General features: G+C 37.6%; 1 protein-coding gene across 1 annotated transcript in view; it reads left to right on the top strand.

The window, feature by feature from the left end:
* Window positions 1-18,618, top strand: part of LOC128659388 (sodium-dependent neutral amino acid transporter B(0)AT1-like) — an 84,045-nt gene extending 65,427 nt beyond the window's left edge. Inside the window, exons 10-12 of the mRNA XM_053713041.1 lie at window positions 187-346; window positions 1,487-1,649; window positions 18,208-18,618. Of these exons, the coding sequence (XP_053569016.1) occupies window positions 187-346; window positions 1,487-1,649; window positions 18,208-18,417 (533 nt within the window). The 3' untranslated portion in view covers window positions 18,418-18,618. The remainder of the gene's footprint in view (window positions 1-186; window positions 347-1,486; window positions 1,650-18,207) is intronic.
* Window positions 18,619-19,286: the final 668 nt, after the last annotated feature.

Genomic DNA, 19,286 nt, shown 5'->3' with positions numbered 1-19,286 from the left:
AATAAAGTAGCTGTGCCTGCACATGCCAAATGCATGATCCTTTGCAAGTCCTGGGACTAGCATCTTAATTGGATGCTTTAAGTCTCTTTACAATGGCATTAGACTTACTAAAACTATCTACTGCCAAATTAAGCATATGTGTTTCAATGTAGATAACTCACTATATTATTCTATTTCATTTTATAGGTTTAATCTGTGCTGTATCTTTCCTAATTGCGTTAATATTTGTGTTGAGATCTGGAAACTATTGGCTTGCCTTGTTTGACAGTTTCGCTGGGTCAATCCCTCTTCTTGTAATAGCATTTTGTGAAATGTTCTCAGTTGTTTACATCTATGGGATAGACAGGTGAGTGGTTATAATTGTGAGGCAAATTAAATTTGAAAGAATTAAAGATACCCAAGACATTTTTTATTTATATTAAAAAAATGAATAAAAAAGCATTGCAAAAGAAAGTTTAAAGATCATTTTAAACTGTGTTGCAAAAATATCTGCTTACAAATGGCTAGGTTACAAGTGGACCACAATCTATAGCACATGGGGCTTTATTTTGTATGCAACCTTGCATAAAGAATATTCCTTCCATAATCTGATATTACACAAAAGCACCTTAACGTGGTTGAAACTTTTTTAGCATGCCCTATACTTGTAATGGTTATCGCAGGGAACACTATTACCGTGCTTATTGCACTCATAATAGTAGCGGTGATAACATATACACCACTACCATCTCAAAGAGCTCTCCCTGCTTTAGCGTTAACATCTCTAAACAGAGGCTTTTTGCACACATTGGGTTCCGCTTTTATTATGTGTTGAAAGTAAAAAGTTTGCACGCAAGTGAAAACCCAAAACGAGCAAAAAAAAACTCAACTATGTTAACTTCTTCTCCCGTAGACTTCAAAGGAGAGCGAAAACTGCAAAAATAACTAACCCCGATACTCGCTCGCTCGCTAACCCAACAGCGCATATTCAAGTGCGCAAAACCCGACACGAAATATAAATATTTCACATTCTTAAATATATATATATGTGCATATACCTATACCTATATATCTATTCCTATAGATATATAGGTAGAGATATGTATTTTACATGAACAGTATCAGAAATATATAAAAATATATATTTAATAATAAAAAGTACATTATTTTCTATTTGAAGAACTTAGGAAAGTAAAATATGTGTTTTGCACATATTTTTGCACATCTCCCTCTCTCTCTCCATCTCTCTCATTCTCTCTCTCTTATTCTCACTCTCTCATTTTCTCTCTCTCATTCTCTCTCATTCTCTCTCTCGTTCTCTCTCATTCTCTACCTCTCTCTCTCGTTCTCTCTCATTCTCTTTCTCTCTCTCTCATTCCCTCTCTCTCTACACACACACACATATATATATATATACACACATTTCTTAGTATATGACTTTGATATATCATTGCTTCTTTGTTACCATTGCGCATAGTAATCTATGTATTTTGTCTTTTCTTTTCAGATTTAATAAAGACATTGAATTTATGATTGGACATAAGCCAAATATTTTCTGGCAGGTTACGTGGAGAGTGGTCAGCCCTCTTATCATGTTAGTTATATTCTTATTCTACTTTGTGATAAAAGTTTCACAAAAACTAGAGTACATCACTTGGGATCCAGAATATGTAAGTATTGTGGAATGAATAGGTTTATTGGTACAATTATTGGTTGTATTTCTTTAAGAATATAAGCACCATTTCCTCACTGATTATAGTGCTGAGCATTATATTTGTTGTGGAATGCAAGGTCTATATAATACACTGTTGTAATGAAGAATACTCAGGACATATTTAGGTTTTGTGCTGCCATAGGACTTGAGAAATCTGCTGCAGATACAGTTTTCTTGAGCATTATAAATTAGATGAAATAAAGAAACATTTTTAATCCCTTTAATTAGATGAATATTGTTGGATTCATTATTGGAATGAAAAATAAATGAGGACTTTCTGTTCATTAAAAGGGACACTTTGAGATTGTAATAACTTAGATAGAAAATCAATTTAAGAAGATTAATGTGAGAATGAAATACAAACAAACAGTTTAGCTAAGAACAGGATCGCTAAATGTCATTTCTTTCATGTAATTAGCAAGAGTCCATGAGCTAGTGACGTATGGGATATACATTCCTACCAGGAGGGGCAAAGTTTCCCAAACCTTAAAATGCCTATAAATACACCCCTCACCACACCCAAAATTCAGTTTTACAAACTTTGCCTCCTATGGAGGTGGTGAAGTAAGTTTGTGCAGGTTGAACAGGTTGGAGCCCGGTTTTCCTCTCAGCGTGCAGTGAATGTCAGAGGGATGTGAGTATTGCCTATTTTGAATGCAGTGATCTCCTTCTACGGGGTCTATTTCATAGGTTCTCTGTTATCGGTCGTAGAGATTCATCTCTTACCTCCCTTTTCAGATCGACGATATACTCTTATATATACCATTACCTCTGCTGATTCTCGTTTCAGTACTGGTTTGGCTTTCTACAACATGTAGATGAGTGTCCTGGGGTAAGTAAGTCTTATTTTCTGTGACACTCTAAGCTATGGTTGGGCACTTTTTTATAAAGTTCTAAATATATGTATTCAAACATTTATTTGCCTTGACTCAGGATGTTCAACATTCCTTATTTTCAGACAGTCAGTTTCATATTTGGGATAATGCATTTGAATCAATCATTTTTTCTTACCTTAAAAAATTTGACTTTTTCCCTGTGGGCTGTTAGGCTCGCGGGGGCTGAAAATGCTTCATTTTATTGCGTCATTCTTGGCGCAGACTTTTTTGGCGCAAAATTTTTTTTCTGTTTCCGGCGTCATGCGTGTCGCCGGAAGTTGCGTCATTTTTTTGACGTTCTTTTGCGTCAAAAGTGTCGGCGTTCCGGATGTGGCGTCATTTTTGGCGCCAAAAGCATTTAGGCGCCAAATAATGTGGGCGTCTTATTTGGCGCTAAAAAATATGGGCGTCACTTTTGTCTCCACATTATTTAAGTCTCATTATTTATTGCTTCTGGTTGCTAGAAGCTTGTTCACTGGCATTTTTTTCCCATTCCTGAAACTGTCATTTAAGGAATTTGATCAATTTTGCTTTATATGTTGTTTTTTCTATTACATATTGCAAGATGTTCCACGTTGCAACTGAGTCAGAAGATACTTCAGGAAAATCGCTGCCCGGTGCTGGAGCTACCAAAGCTAAGTGTATCACTTTTGGTATCTGTTCCTTCAGCTGTTGTTTGTATTAAATGTTATGACAAACTTGTTAATGCAGATAAAATTTCCTTTAGTACTGTTACATTACCTGTTGCTGTTCCGTCAACATCTAATACTCAGAGTGTTCCTGATAACATAAGAGATTTTGTTTCTAAATCCATTAAGAAGGCTATGTCTGTTATTTCTCCTTCTAGTATACATAAAAGTCTTTTAAAACTTCTCTTTTTTCAGATGAATTTTTAAATGAACATCATCATTCTGATACTGATAATGGTTCTTCTGGTTCAGAGGTTTCTGTCTCAGAGGTTGATGCTGATAAATCTTTGTATTTGTTCAAGATGGAATTTATTCGTTCTTTATTTAAAGAAGTATTAATTGCATTAGAAATAGAGGATTCTGGTCCTCTTGATACTAAAACTAAACGTTTAAATAAGGTTTTTAAATCTCCTGTAGTTATTCCAGAAGTGTTTCCTGTCCCTGATGCTATTTCTGAAGTAATTTCCAGGGAATGGAATAATTTGGGTAATTCATTTACGCCTTTTAAAACGTTTTAAGCAATTATATCCTGTGCCATCTGACAGATTAGAGTTTGAGACAAAATCCCTAAGGTTAATGGGGCTGTCTCTACTCCTGCTATATTTTTAGCGGATGTTGCTGCAGCTTCAACTTTTTGGTTAGAAGCTTTAGCGCAACAAGTAACAGATCATAATTCTCATAGCATTATTATTCTTCTATAACATGCTAATTATTTTATTTGTGATGCCATCTTTGATATCATTAGAGTTGATGTCAGGTATATGTCTCTAACTATTTTAGCTAGAAGAGCTTTATGGCTTAAAACTTGGAATGCTGATATGTCTTCTAAGTCAACTTTGCTATCCCTTTCTTTCCAGGGTAATAAATTATACGGTTCTCAGTTGGATTCTTTTATCTCAACTGTTACTGGAAGGAAGGGAACTTTTTTACCACAGGATAAAAAATCTAAGGTAAATTTAGGTCTAATAATCGTTTTCGTTCCTTTCATCACAACAAGGAACAAAAAGCCTGATCCTTCATCCTCAGGAGCGGTATCAGTTTGGAAACCATCTTCACTTTGGAAAATATCCAAGCCTTATAGAAACCCAAAGCCAGCTCCTAAGTCCCCATGAAGGTGCGGCCCTCATTCCAGCTCAGCTGGTATGGGGCAGTTTACGTTTTTTTCAAAGAAATTTGGATCAATTCCGTTCACAATCTCTGGTTTCAGAACATTGTTTCAGAAGGGTACAGAATTGGCTTCAAGTTAAGGCCTCCTGCAAAGAGATTTTTTTCTTTCCCGTGTCCCAGTAAACCCAGCAAAGGCTCAAGCATTACTGAAATGTGTTTCAGATCTAGAGTTGGCTGGAGTAATTATGCCAGTTCCAGTTCTGGAACAGGGGCTGGGGTTTTATTCTATCTCTTCATTGTACCAAAGAAGGTCAATTCCTTCAGACCAGTTCCGGATCTATCAATATTGAATCGTTATGTAAGGATACCAACATTCAAGATGGTAACTGTAAGGACTATCCTGCCTTTTGTTCAGCAAGGGCATTATATGTCTACAATAGATTTACAGGATGCATATCTGCATATTCCGATTCATCCAGATCACTTTTAGTTTCTGAGATTCTCTTTTCTAGAAAAGCATTACCAGTTTTGTGGCTCTACCGTTTGGCCTAGCATCAGCTCCAAGAATTTTTACAAAGGTTCTCGGTGCCCTTCTGTCTGTAATCAGAGAACAGGGTATTGGTATTTCCTTATTTGGGCGATATCTTGGTACTTGCTCAGTCTTCACATTTAGCAGAATCTCATACGAATCGACTTGTGTTGTTTCTTCAAGATCATGGTTGGAGGATCAATTTACCAAAAAGTTCATTGATTCCTCAGACAAGGGTAACCTTTTTAGGTTTCCAGATAGATTCAGTGTCTATGACTCTGTCTTTGTCAGACAAGAGAAGTCTAACATTGATATCAGCTTGTCAAAACCTTCAGTCACAATCATTCCCTTTGGTAGCCTTATGCATGGAAATTTTAGGTCTTATGACTGCTGCATCGGACGCGATCTCCTTTGCTCATTTTCACATGCGACCTCTTCAGCTCTGTATGCTGAACCAATGGTGCAGGGATTACACAAAGATATCTCAATTAATATCTTTAAAACCAATTGTACGACACTCTCTGACGTGGTGGACAGATCACCATCGTTTAGTTCAGGGGGCTTCTTTTGTTCTTCCGACCTGGACTGTAATTTCAACAGATGCAAGTCTTACAGGTTGGGGAGCTGTGTGGGGGTCTCTGACGGCACAAGGGGTTTGGGAATCTCAGGAGGTGAGATTACCGATCAATATTTTGGAACTCCGTGCAATTTTCAGAGCTCTTCAGTCTTGGCCTCTTCTGAAGAGAGAGTCGTTCATTTGTTTTCAGACAGACAATGTCACAACTGTGGCATACATCAATCATCAAGGAGGGACTCACAGTCCTCTGGCTATGAAAGAAGTATCTCGAATTCTGGTTTGGGCGGAATCCAGCTCCTGTCTAATCTCTGCGGTTCATTTCCCAGGTATAGACAATTGGGAAGCGGATTATCTCAGTCGTCAAACGTTGTATCCGGGCGAATGGTCTCTTCACCCAGAGGTATTTCTTCAGATTGTTCAAATGTGGGAACTTCCAGAAATAGATCTGATGGCTTCTCATCTAAACAAGAAACTTCCCAGGTATCTGTTCAGATCCCGGGATCCTCAGGCGGAGGCAGTGAATGCATTATCACTTCCTTGGAAGTATCATCCTGCCTATATCTCTCCACCTCTAGTTCTTCTTCCAAGAGTAATCTCCAAGATTCTGAAGGAATGCTCGTTTGTTCTGCTGGTAGCTCCAGCATGGACGGATCTTTTTCGGATGGCCTCTTGCCAACCGTGGGCTCTTCCGTTAAGACCAGACCTTCTGTCGCAAGGTCCTTTTTTCCATCAGGATCTCAAATCTTTAAATTTAAGGGTATGGAGATTGAATGTTTGATTCTTGGTCAAAGAGGTTTCTCTGACTCTGTGATTAATACTATGTTACAGGCTCGTAAATCTGTATCTAGAGAGATATATTATAGAGTCTGGAAGACTTATATTTCTTGGTGTCTTCTCATCATTTTTCCTGGCATTCTTTTAGAATTCCGAGAATTTTTACAGTTTCTTCAGGATGGTTTAGATAAAGGTTTGTCCGCAAGTTCCTTGACAGGACAAATCTCTGCCCTTTCTGTTCTTTTTCACAGAAAGATTGCTAATCTTCCTGATATTCATTGTTTTGTACAAGACTTGGTTCGTATAAAACCTGTCATTCAGTCAATTTCTCCTCCTTGGAGTTTGAATTTGGTTCTGAGGGCTCTTCTAGCTCCTCCTTTTGAACCCATGCATTCATTGGACATTAAACTTTTTTCTTGGAAAGTTTTGTTTCTTTTGGCCATCTCTTCTGCCAGAAGAGTCTCTGAATTATCTGCTCTTTCTTGTGAGTCTCCTTTTCTGATTTTTCATCAGGATAAGGCGGTGTTGCGAACTTCTTTTGAATTTTTACCTAAGGTTGTGTATTCTAACAACATTAGTAGAGAAATTGTGGTTCCTTCATTATGTCCTAATCCTAAGAATTCTAAGGAGAAATCATTGCATTCTTTGGATGTTGTTAGAGCTTTGAAATATTATGTTGAAGCTACTAAGTCTTTCCGAAAGACTTCTAGTCTATTTTTTATCTTTTCTGGTTCTAGAAAAGGCCAGAAAGCTTCTGCCATTTCTTTGGCATCTTGGTTGAAATCTTTAATTCATCATGCCTATGTCGAGTCGGGTAAAACTCTGCCTCAAAGGATTACAGTTCATTCTACTAGGTCAGTTTTTACTTCCTGGGCGTTTAGGAATGAAGCTTCAGTTGTTCAGATTTGCAAAGCAGCAACTTGGTTCCTCTTTGCATACTTTTACTAAATTCTACCATTTTGATGTGTTTTCTTCTTCTGAAGCAGTTTTTGGTAGAAAAGTACTTCAGGCAGCGGTTTCAGTTTGAATCTTCTGCTTATGTTTTCTTTAAACTTTATTTTGGGTGTGGATTATTTTCAGCAGGAATTGGCTGTCTTTATTTTATCCCTCCCTCTCTAGTGACTCTTGCGTGGAAAGATCCACATCTTGGGTAGTCATTATCCCATACGTCACTTGCTCATGGACTCTTGCTAATTACATGAAAGAAAACATAATTTATGTAAGAACTTACCTGATAAATTCATTTCTTTCATATTAGCAAGAGTCCATGAGGCCCACCCTTTTTTGTGGTGGTTATGATTTTTTTGTATAAAGCACAATTATTCCAATTCCTTATTTTTTATGCTTTCGCACTTTTTTCTTATCACCCTACTTCTTGGCTATTCGTTAAACTGATTTGTGGGTGTGGTGAGGGGTGTATTTATAGGCATTTTAAGGTTTGGGAAACTTTGCCCCTCCTGGTAGGAATGTATATCCCATACGTCACTAGCTCATGGACTCTTGCTAATATGAAAGAAATGAATTTATCAGGTAAGTTCTTACATAAATTATGTTTTCTAGATGTCAAGGTTGTGATTTCGGTTTTTTTTTGTGTGCCTCCTGCAATCTCATTTGCTGTATAGATATACATATGTAAATGTCTGTACCCCCCCCCCCACCGCTGCTGGACTATACAAAGTGCTGAATATACTTTTAGTTAATCTTGACAATATATCCAGAGTGAACAAGCTCATAAAAATAAAATCAAGGCTTTATTATCATTATGGTTAAAAAAAAGGCACAAAGGTATCATCCAAAAAGAAAAATTAAGAAACAGTCTATATATATATATATATGGTTACAGACATATACGTATATACATATATGTCTGTAACTATATCAGATAGTATAAGTATTGCCTACTAATTTTCAGCAAGCGTTAGCAAGGAAGTACCCATCAACCAATCAGCACTAACAGGGAGAACCTGTCAGCCAATGCACATTACTAGGAAGTTTAGTTTTAATTTAAATTTATTTTTTTTTCATGTATTTTTAATGCAAAAATCAGTTTTTTTTTATGCTACTCTTTCATATGCATGACAGAAAATACATAAGTGTCCCTTTAAATTCTGTACTTGTGTGCAGAGAGCAATTAAAGAAGAGCCCAGAGTACAGTATATAATATAACTAGAAGAACAATAGACTTCTTAAAGGGACAGTCTAGGCCAAAATAAACTTTCATGATTTAGATAGAGCATGTAATTTTAAACAATTTTCCAATTTACTTTTATCACCAATTTTGCTTTGTTCTCTTGGTATTCTTAGCTGAAAGCTTAACCTAGGAGGTTCATATGCTAATTTCTTAGACCTTGAAGCCCACCTCTTTCAGATTGCATTTTAACAGTTTTTCACCACTAGAGGGTGTTAGTTCACGTATTTCATATAGATAACAATGTGCTCGTGCACGAGAAGTTATCTGGGAGCAGGCACTGATTGGCTAGACTGCAAGTCTGTCAAAAGAACTGAAAAAAGGGGCAGTTTGCAGAGGCTTAGATACAAGATAATCACAGAGGTTAAAAGTATATTATTATAACTGTGTTGGTTATGCAAAACTGGGAAATGGGTAATAAAGGGATTATCTATCTTTTAAAACAATAAAAATTCTGGTGTAGACTGTCCCTTTAATGTAAAAACGATAAGTAGCTCTTTACAATGCATACCCTAGATGTCACATACGGTTTGTAAACACCAGGAATTTGCAACAGTAAATATTGTTTCTTCATACATACTATATATCAGGCCTCTCATAAAAAAAGAAGACAGTAAATTCAAAATTAAACTTTCATGATTCAGATTTTTAAAAATAAATGAAGACACTGTACAATTTACTTCCTTCTCATACATACAAGAGTTTACAGTATATATGTATATGTCTGTGAAATGGAAGGAAACTGAAATTTGTCAGAAAAGAAATCTGCTGCTCAGTTGAAATTGAAAGTAAGTTTAATTGTGTTTTCTTTTTATTGTGTATTCGTTGATTAAAGGAACACTAAGTCCAAATTTAACATTCATTATTCATATATAGAGCACACAATTTTAAACAACTTTCCGATTCACTTCCATTATCTAAATGTGCACAATATTTTTATATGCACACTTTCTGAGGCACCAGCTACTACTGAGCATGTGCACGATTCACAGGATATACGTATATGCATTATGTGATTGGTTGATGGCTGTCACATGATTCAGTGTGACGGAAAATGTAATTAACTTTGAAATTTGTCAGAAAAAATCTACAATTAATTTGAACTAAAGGCTTTTACATTGTCTTCTTATCATGCCTGATGCAATTGTGTTGAATTGTCCTTTAAAGGGAGATGGTAATATAAAATGTTAAATAATATTTATAAGAGATGCAATTGTGTTACATTGTCCTTTAAATGGAGATGGTAATATTAAATGTTAAATAATATTTATAAGAAAAACTTTGCAATATACTTTCATTATTTATTTTGTGCCCTTTTCCTGTAGTTCTATTCTGAAATTGTGAGTTTTTTAGTTGCTGTTAGAAATTCAAGTGCAGTACACTGTTACTTTCCACAAAGGTGTTGGCTGCACACTCTAATGGCCTATTTATAACTGTCCCTAAATGGCCACAGCAGAGAAAGTAACCTAAGTTACAATATGGCAGTTCCCATTGTTTTATAGACACTAAAACTTTACATTTATTTTGTCAATATTTAAACAACTAATGAAACATTAAAAAAAAAAATACATCAAGTTACTAATACTAATTACTTTACTTATACTAGTTACTAATCCTAATCTTTTCTTTGACTGCATCATTCTATCTAGCATTTCTTTAGTTTTTAATGTTCCTTTAAAGGGACACTCAAGTCAAAATTAAACTATAATGATTCAGATAGAGCATGCAATTTTAAACATCTTTCTAATTTACTTTAATAAACAAATAGCTAGATTACGAGTTTTACGGTATGAGTGAAAAGGCAGCATTAAGGCTCTTTTTCACTACCGCTGGTATTACGAGTCTTGCAGGTTTAGCTGCACTGCACACTTTTTTGGCCGTCACGCAACGTAACTACCGCAGCTTTCAAAAAGTCCTTTTTCAATGGGACTTCCTTTGCGCCGGTATTACGAGTTTGCCTGGGAGGCCAAAAAGTGAGCGGTACAGCCTAAAACTAAAAGATCCATAACTGAAAGTCAGTAGTTTTGGGTTTTATGCTACAACCCCGTAACATAAAACTCATAACTAAAGTACTAAAAAGTACACTAACACCCATAAACTACCTATTAACCCCTAAACCGAGGCCCTCTCGCATCGCAAACACTAAAATAAAATTATTAACCCCTAATCTGCCACTCGGGACATCGCCACCACTATAATAAACATATTAACCCCTAAACCGCCGTACTCCTGCATCGCAAACACTAGTTAAATATTATCAACCCCTAATCTGCCGCCCCAAACATCGTCGCTACCTACCTACACTTATTAACCCCTAATATGCCGCCCCCAACGTCGCCGCCACTATACTAAAGTTATACTAAAGGTTTTATTTTTATTTCACAGGTAAGTTTGTATTTATTTTAACTAGGTAGACTAGTTACTAAATAGTTATTAACTATTTACTAGCTACTTAGCTAAAATAAATACAAAATTACCTGTAAAATTAAACCTAACCTGAGTTACACTAACACCTAACCTTACACTACTGGTGGGTTTTACTGTTGGGGGGTTGTTTGTATTTTTATTTACGGGTAAAAGGGGCAATGCCCCACAAAAGGCCCTTTTAAGGGCCATTGGTAGTTTATTGTAGGCTAGGGTTTTTTTTATTTTGAGGGGGCTTTTTTATTTTGATAGGGCTATTAGATTAGGTGTAATTAGTTTAAATATTTGATCATTTCTTTTTTTATTTTGTGTAATTTATTGTTTTGTTTTTTTTGTAAGTTAATTAATTGGATTTAATTAATGTAATATATTTAATTGTAGTGTAAGGTTAGGTGTTAGTGTGAGGCAGGTTAGGTTTTATTTTACAGGTAAATTTGTATTTATTTTAGCTAGGTAGCTAGTAAATAGTTAACTATTTACTAACTAGTCTACCTAGTTAAAATAAACACAGACTTACCTGTGAAATAAAAATAAAACATAAGCTAGATACAATATAACTATTAGTTATATTGTAGCTAGCTTAGGGTTTATTTTACAGGTAAGTATTTAGTTTAAATAGGAATTATTTAGTTAATGATAGGAATTTTTTATTAGATTTATTTTTTATTAGGTAGGTGTCGGCGGTGTCGGGGGGGGCAGATTAAGGGTTAATAAGTATAATGTAGGTATCATTGTTGTCGAGGATGGCAGATTAGGGGTGTTTAGACTCAGGGTTCATGTTAGGGTGTTATGTGTAAACATAACTTTTTATTTCCCCATAGGAATCAATGGGGCTGTGTTACAGAGCTTTACGCTCCTTTATTGCAGGTGCTAGACTTTTTTTCAGCCGGCTCTCCCCATTGATGTCTATGGGGAAATCGTGCACGAGCACGTAAAACCAGCTCAAAGCAGCGCTGGTATTTGTGTGCGGTATGGAGCTCAATTTTGCTCAACGCTCACTTCTTGCCTGCTAACGCCGGGTTTTTGTAAACCTGTAATAGCAGCGCTAGAGGGAGGTGAGCGGTGCAAATAACTTGATAGTTAGCACCGAGCAGCTCTTACCGCAAAACTCGTAATCTAGCCGAAAGTGTGCATAGTCTTTTATATTTACACTTTTGAAGTTCAGACTAAGTACTATTGCATTGTCTTTTTATCATATAGTTGTTGATTCTGCAAATCAGCTGTATTCACTGGTCCTTTAAGCATGTTAAAGGTCCTTCATTTAAGTGTAAAACATCATCCTCTATAGATAAGAAGACTTATACATTAAGGGGCATGATAAAAGTAACACGTGGAAACAATTTGCATTTCTTCTACAAGATACGACGAGTCCACGGATTTCATCCTTACTTGTTGGATATTATCCTCCTGCTAACAGGAAGTGGCAAAGAGCACCACAGCAGATCTGTATATACAGCTCCTCCCTTCCCCTCCACCCCCAGTCATTCTCTTTGCCTGTGTTATACTAGGAAGACATGGTAAAGTGAGGTGTTAGTTCTAGTTTCTTCAATCAAGAAGTTTCTTATTTTAAATGGTACCGGTGAGTACTATTTTCCTCAGGGGGTCATGGAAGAAGATTTCTGCCCTGAGGTTGATGATCTTAGCAGCTGTAACTAAGATCCACGCTGGTTCCCACAAGACTTCTGAAGGTAACAGATGAGACATCTTCAGTGTGGAGACCGGTTTCATGCTGCAAGCAGCATTAAGGTATGTGCAGCCTTTTTTTCTGAGGAGACTTGATATATCAGAACTGGCTGGCATGTATGTCCCTGTATGGGAATGGGTAAGCAGTAAACGTATTATACAGTAAGGTTGTTACTGGTGTCCCTGGATTTTATTTATAGATAGTTGACATTTTATGGGTATGACACTATTGGAGAGGCAAAGAAAAACGGTTCATAACGTTTTTATTTTTTGGCAATAACCGGTATGATTACTGGTGTGTTTTAGGGGGTACATTGTTTTCATCACTTGTGTGTAAAACCGCTTCCCCATGCGGTTGTGTTTGGGCCTACTCCGGCATCGACCTTAAGGGACGGGGCTTATTTTCGCATGCTCAGATGTGCACTTCCCTCAGACTAGGCAGCAGCAAGCAGTAACTCTGGTGGATCCTGGATTGTGTAACTCTGGTCCAGAGTGCTGGAAAGTTGTTTCAAAGTACCCTGGGGGCAGGTAGGTGCCACAGCAGAGCTGTGGCGAGGTGCAGAGGGTATTTTTGATTGTAAACTGACAATTTGTTAATCTAAGTACTTTAGAGCCTTATTTATCCCTTTTCTTCTGGGGTGCAATAATTTTTGGATAAACCAAAGAATTTAAGTTAAATTTGGAGACAATTTAATGTTATTTAAGCAGTTTTGGAAACATTGTTCCCTTTTTATTCTCTTAAAGGCGCAGTATACGTTTTTCAAAAGTTTATTTTAAGCAATAAATAAAGTGTTTAAACGACTTCTGTGGTTATTACTAGTCTGTTCAAACATGTCTGACATTGAGGAATCTGAATCTCATTGCTCTATGTGTTTAGAAGCTATTGTGCAGCCCCCTCTAACATTGTGTAACTCTTGTACTGAAAGAGCCTTACATTGTAAAGACCATATATTAGGTCAAGAAAGTGTGCCTAAGGATGATTCTCAGTCTGAAGAGAATCAGGATATGCCATCCAATTCTCCCCAAGTGTTACAACCTTTAACGCCCACACAAGCGACACCAAGTACTTCTAGTGCGTCTAATTCTTTTACTCTGCAGGAGATGGCTGCAGTTATGTCAACTACCCTTACTGAGGTATTATCTAAATTACCAGTGTTACAGGGTAAACGCAGTAGATCAGGTATTAATGTAAATACTGAATCCTCTGATGCTTTATTAGCTATTTCCGATGTACCCTCACAGTGCTCTGAATTTGGGGTCAGGGAATTACTGTCTGAGGGTGAAATTTCAGACTCAGGGAATGTTTTACCTCAGACAGATTCGGACGCTATGTCCTTTAAATTTAAGCTTGAACACCTCCGCCTGTTACTTCGGGAGGTTTTAGCGACTCTGGATGATTGTGACCCTATTGTAATTCCTCCAAAGAAATTGTGTAAGATGGATAAATATCTAGAAGTACATACTTACACTGATGTTTTTCTGGTTCCTAAGAGAATTTCGGAAATTATTCAAAAGGAATGGGATAGACCAGGTATACCGTTTTCTCCCCCTCCTAATTTTAAGAAAATGTTTCCCATATCAGACACCATTTGGGACTCATAGCAAACGGTCCCTAAGGTAGAGGGAGCTATATCTACCCTAGCTAAGCGTACAACTATACCCATTGAGGACAGTTGTGCTTTCAAAGACCCTATGGATTAAAAATTAGAGGGTCTACTAAAGAAATTATTTATTAATAAGGGTTTTCTTTTACAAACTACGGCTTGCATTGTTCCAGTAACTACTGCAGCAGCTTTTTGGTTTGAGGCTCTAGAAGAGTCTCTTAAGGTTGAGACCCCATTAGATTACATTTTGGATAGAATTAAGTTAGCTAATTCTTTTATTACTGATGCCGCTTTTCAAATTGCTAAATTAGAGGCGAAGAATGCAGGCTTTGCTATTCTAGCGCGTAGAGGGTTGTGGCTCAAATCTTGGTCTGCTGATGTCTCATCAAAAACTAAGCTTTTAGCTATTCCTTTTAAAGGTAAAACCCTTTTTGGGCCTGAATTGAAGGAAATCATTTCTGACATTACAGGAGGTAAAGGCCATGCCCTACCTCAGGATAAGTCTGTTAAGATGAGGGGTAAACAAAACAATTTTCACTCCTTTCGGAACTTTAAAGGAGGACCCTCAGTCTCCTCTTCTTCCACAAAGCAGGAAGGGAATTTTACCCAATCTAAGTCAGTCTGGAGACCCAACCAGAACTGGAATAAAGGTAAACAATCCAAAAAGCCTGTTGTTACTATTAAAACAGCATGAAGGGGCGGCCCCCGATCCGGGACCGGATCTAGTAGGGGGCAGACTTTCTTTCTTCGCCCAGGCTTGGGCAAGAGATGTTCAGGATCCCTGGGCACTTGAAATAGTGACTCACGGTTATCGATTGGAATTCAAGGACTTTCTCCCAAGAGGGAAATTTCATCTTTTAAGATTGTCTGTAGACCAGATAAAAAGAGAGGCGTTCTTACGCTGTGTAAAAGACCTCTCTACCTTGGGAGTAATTTGTCCTGTTCCACAATCGGAACAGGGACAGGGATTTTACTCAAATCTTTTCGTGGTTCCTAAAAAAGAGGGAACTTTCAGACCCATTTTAGATCTCAAGTGTCTAAACAAGTTTCTCAGAGTTCCATCATTCAAGATGGATACGAACAATCTTACCAATGATCCAGGAGGGTCAATTTATGACTACCGTGGACTTGAAGGATGCTTACCTTCATATTCCTATCCACAAGGATTATCATCAGTTTCTAAAGTTTGCCTTTCTAGACAAACATTATCAGTTCGTGGCTCTTCCTTTCGGGTTGGCCACAGCACCCAGAATCTTTACAAAGGTTCAAGGGTCTCTTCTGGCAGTTCTCAGACCGCAAGGCATAGCAGTGGCGCCTTATCTGGATGATATTCTAATCCAGGCGTCCACGTATCCACTGACAAAATCTCACACGGACACAGTGTTGTCTTTTCTGAGAACTCACGGTTGGAAGGTGAACATAGAGAAAAGTTCACTAGTTCCACAGACAAGGGTTCCTTTCTTGGGAACTCTGATAGACTCGGTAGACATGAAAATTTTTCTGATGGAGGTCAGAAAATCAAAGATTCTAAATACTTGCTGAGCACTTCAGTCCATTCCTCGGCCATCAGTGGCTCAGTGTATGGAGGTAATTGGATTAATGGTAGTGGCAATGGACATCATTCTATTTACTCTCTTTCATCTCAGACCACTGCAGCTGTGCGTGCTCGGACAGTGGAATGGGGATTATGCAGATCTATCTCCTCAGATAAATCTAGATCAAGAAACCAGAGACTCTCTTCTTTGGTGGTTGTCACCGGATCATCTGTCCCAGGGGACTTGTTTCCGAAGACCCTCGTGGGTGATTGTGACAATGGACACCAGCCTTCTGGTCTGGGGTGCAGTCTGGAATTCCCTGAAGGCTCAGAGTGTTTGGACTCAGGTGGAGTCTCTACTTCCAATCAATACTCTGAAACTGAGAGCAATATTCAATGCGCTTCAGACATGGCCTCAGTTGGCTTCGGCCAAATTCATCAGATTCCAGTTGGACAATATCACGACTGTGGCATATATCAATCATCAGGGGGGAACAAGGAGTTCCTTAGCGATGTTAGAAGTATCCAAGATAATCCGTTGGGCGGAGGCCCACTCTTGTCATTTGTCAGCAATCTACATCCCAGGAGTAGAGAACTGGGAAGCGTATTTTCAAGCCGACAGACCTTTCATCCGGGGGGAGTGGGATCTCCACCCGGAGGTATTTGCCTCACTGATTCTCCGATGGGGCAGACCGGAATTGGATCTGATGGCATCTCAACAGAATGCCAAGCTTCCAAGATACGGATCCAGGTCGAGGGATCCCCAGGCCGAACTGATAGATGCCTTGGCAATACCTTGGTCGTTCAGCCTAGCTTATGTGTTTCCACCATTTCCTCTCCTTCCACGCGTGATTGCTCGAATCAAACAGGAGAGAGCTTCAGTGATCCTGATAGCACCTGCGTGGCCACGCAGGACTTGGTATGCGGATCTAGTGGACATGTCCTCTCTACCACCGTGGAAACTTCCTTTGAGACAGGATCTTCTCATTCAAGGTCCTTTCCAACATCCAAATCTAATTTCTCTGCAGCTGACTGGGTGGAGATTGAATGCTTGATTTTATCGAAGCGGGGATTTTCTGATTCGGTTATCAGTACTTTGATACAGGCTAGAAAGCCTGTCACTAGAAAGATTTATCATAAGATATGGCGTAAATATCTTTATTGGTGTGAATCCAAGGGCTATTCATGGAGTAAAGTTAGGATTCCTAGGATTTTGTCTTTTCTCCAAGAAGGATTGGAGAAAGGTTTATCAGCTAATTCCTTAAGGGGAATTGTCAATTTTGTTCCACAAACGTTTGGTAGATGTACCTGATGTTCATTCTTTTTGTCAGGCTCTAACCAGAATTAAGCCAGTATTTAGACCAATTACTCCTCCCCTGAGTTTGAATTTAGTTCTTCGAGTTCTTCAAGGGGTTCCGTTTGAACCCATGCATTCCATAGATATTAAATTGTTATCTTGGAAAGTTTTGTTTTTGGTTGCTATTTCTTCTGCTCTAAGAGTTTCTGAGCTTACAGCGCTACAGTGTGATTCACCTTATCTCGTATTTCATTCTGATAAGGTGGTTTTACGTACCAAACCTGGTTTTCTTCCTAAGGGTGTTTCGAATAAGAATATTAATCAGGAAATTGTTGTTCCTTCATTGTGTCCTAATCCTTCTTCTAAGAAGGAGCGTCTGTTACATAACTTGGACGTGGTCCGTGCCTTAAAGTTTTACTTACAGGCAACTAAGGATTTCCGTTAATGATCTTCATTGTTCATTGTTTATTCTGGAAAGCATAGGGGTCAGAAAGCTACGGCTACCTCTCTTTCTTTTTGGCTGACAGCAGCCTCCTGAAAGAATTACGGCTCATTCTACTAGGGCTGTGGCTTCCACATGGGCTTTTAAAAACGATGCATCGGTTGAACAGGTTTGTAAAGCTGCGGTCGTCCCTTCATACTTTTTCAAAATTTTCCAAATTTGATACTTTTGCTTCTTCTGAGGCTGTTTTAGGGAGAAAAGTTCTTCAAGCAGTGGTGCCTTCCGTTTAGGTCTCTGTCTTGTCCCTCCCTTTCATCCGTGTCCTGTTGCTTTGGTATTGTATCCCACAAGTAAGGATGAAATCCGTGGACTCGTCGTATCTTGTAGAAGAAAAGGAAATGTATGCTTACCTGATAAATTGATTTCTTCTATGATACGACGAGTCCACGGCTCTCCCTGTCAATTTAAGACAGATTATATCTTTTATTATTTATAACTCCAGTCACCTCTGCACCTTTTAGCTTTACCTTTCTCTTCCTATAACCTTCGGTTGAATGACTGGGGGTGGAGGGGAAGGGAGGAGCTATATATACAGCTCTGCTGTGGTGCTCTTGGCCACTTCCTGTTAGCAGGAGGATAATATCCCACAAGTAAGGATGAAATCCGTAGACTTGTCGTATCGTAGAAGAAATCAATTTAACAGGTAAGCATAAATTTCCTTTTTGTTTTACTTATTTTGATATTTCTTGATTGCTCATCAATGTCATTTTTCTTTTTCTTTCTACATTTAGTCTGAATTCCCTAAATCAAAACAAGCGCCTTATCCTGGATGGATATATGCTATTGTGGTTATTCTAGCTGGAATACCAGCCTTAGTAATCCCTGTGTATGCAGCGTACAAAGCCATCCGAAACTGTATACAAAAAGACGACGATCAGACAGAAATCATGCATGCTGTTTCTGTTGCAACTATCAATGGAGACGCCAGTAACAAACTGTAATGATAAGGACTATGTATCGTTATGGAGAAAAAAAGGCTTAAAGTTGGGAATATGAAAAATTTTCAATTTATAAAATTCTCACATCTTTAGAACAGGACAAATCGTATTAAAAACAGAGCCAGCTGGGAAGACGTCATCATCTCAGCACAGCGCCTCATTTTGTTTTTCAGAAAAAACATTCCAAAGATGTCAAATATCAGAAGAAAGGCACCGTAAAAGTGAATTTTTTCCGTTCCTTTCTGTTTTGTACATATTTTTCTACTAATGTCAGAAAATATGTTTAGTATTAAATAGTGTTGCGTCGTGTGATCTCTGATGTGTTCGATTTTTTATTTTATTCATGTATTTTTGTTAACTATTCTGTTTTGCAATCACAGAAGCATATACTATATGGTTATTTGCCATTTCCATGGACAACAAGAACAGTTCAAATGTGAATAAGTAAATATTTTACTGTATTTATTTTATAATGAAGCTTATCAGATACAGTTATTCTAACACTTTAAAAATCAACATATGAAGTGTTGATGGTGTCGCTAATATTGTTAAAACACCCACTTGAATCAAAGATGAGTTTATACTGAAATTATTGGCTAATGTTTAAAAAAATTTTAAAACATTTTGTATTATTAAAATGTAAAAAGAAAAGACAAGTCATTTTTAGAATAATTTTAAAAAGTACTAAGAACAAAATGCCTGTTTATTTAGTTCATTGGACGAAATATCGATATAATAAAATAATATGTATTACCAATTATGTATTGTGCCCCTTTTCATTTTACGCCCAAAGTCTTAAAGGGACATTAAACACTTTGAGATGGTAATATAAAATGATAAATTGTATATAAAAAAACAACTCTGCAATATAC

Source organism: Bombina bombina, chromosome 5 (assembly GCF_027579735.1).
Source record: "Bombina bombina isolate aBomBom1 chromosome 5, aBomBom1.pri, whole genome shotgun sequence".
Lineage (NCBI taxonomy): Eukaryota > Metazoa > Chordata > Amphibia > Anura > Bombinatoridae > Bombina > Bombina bombina.
This window is presented reverse-complemented; position numbering and strand designations above follow the sequence as displayed.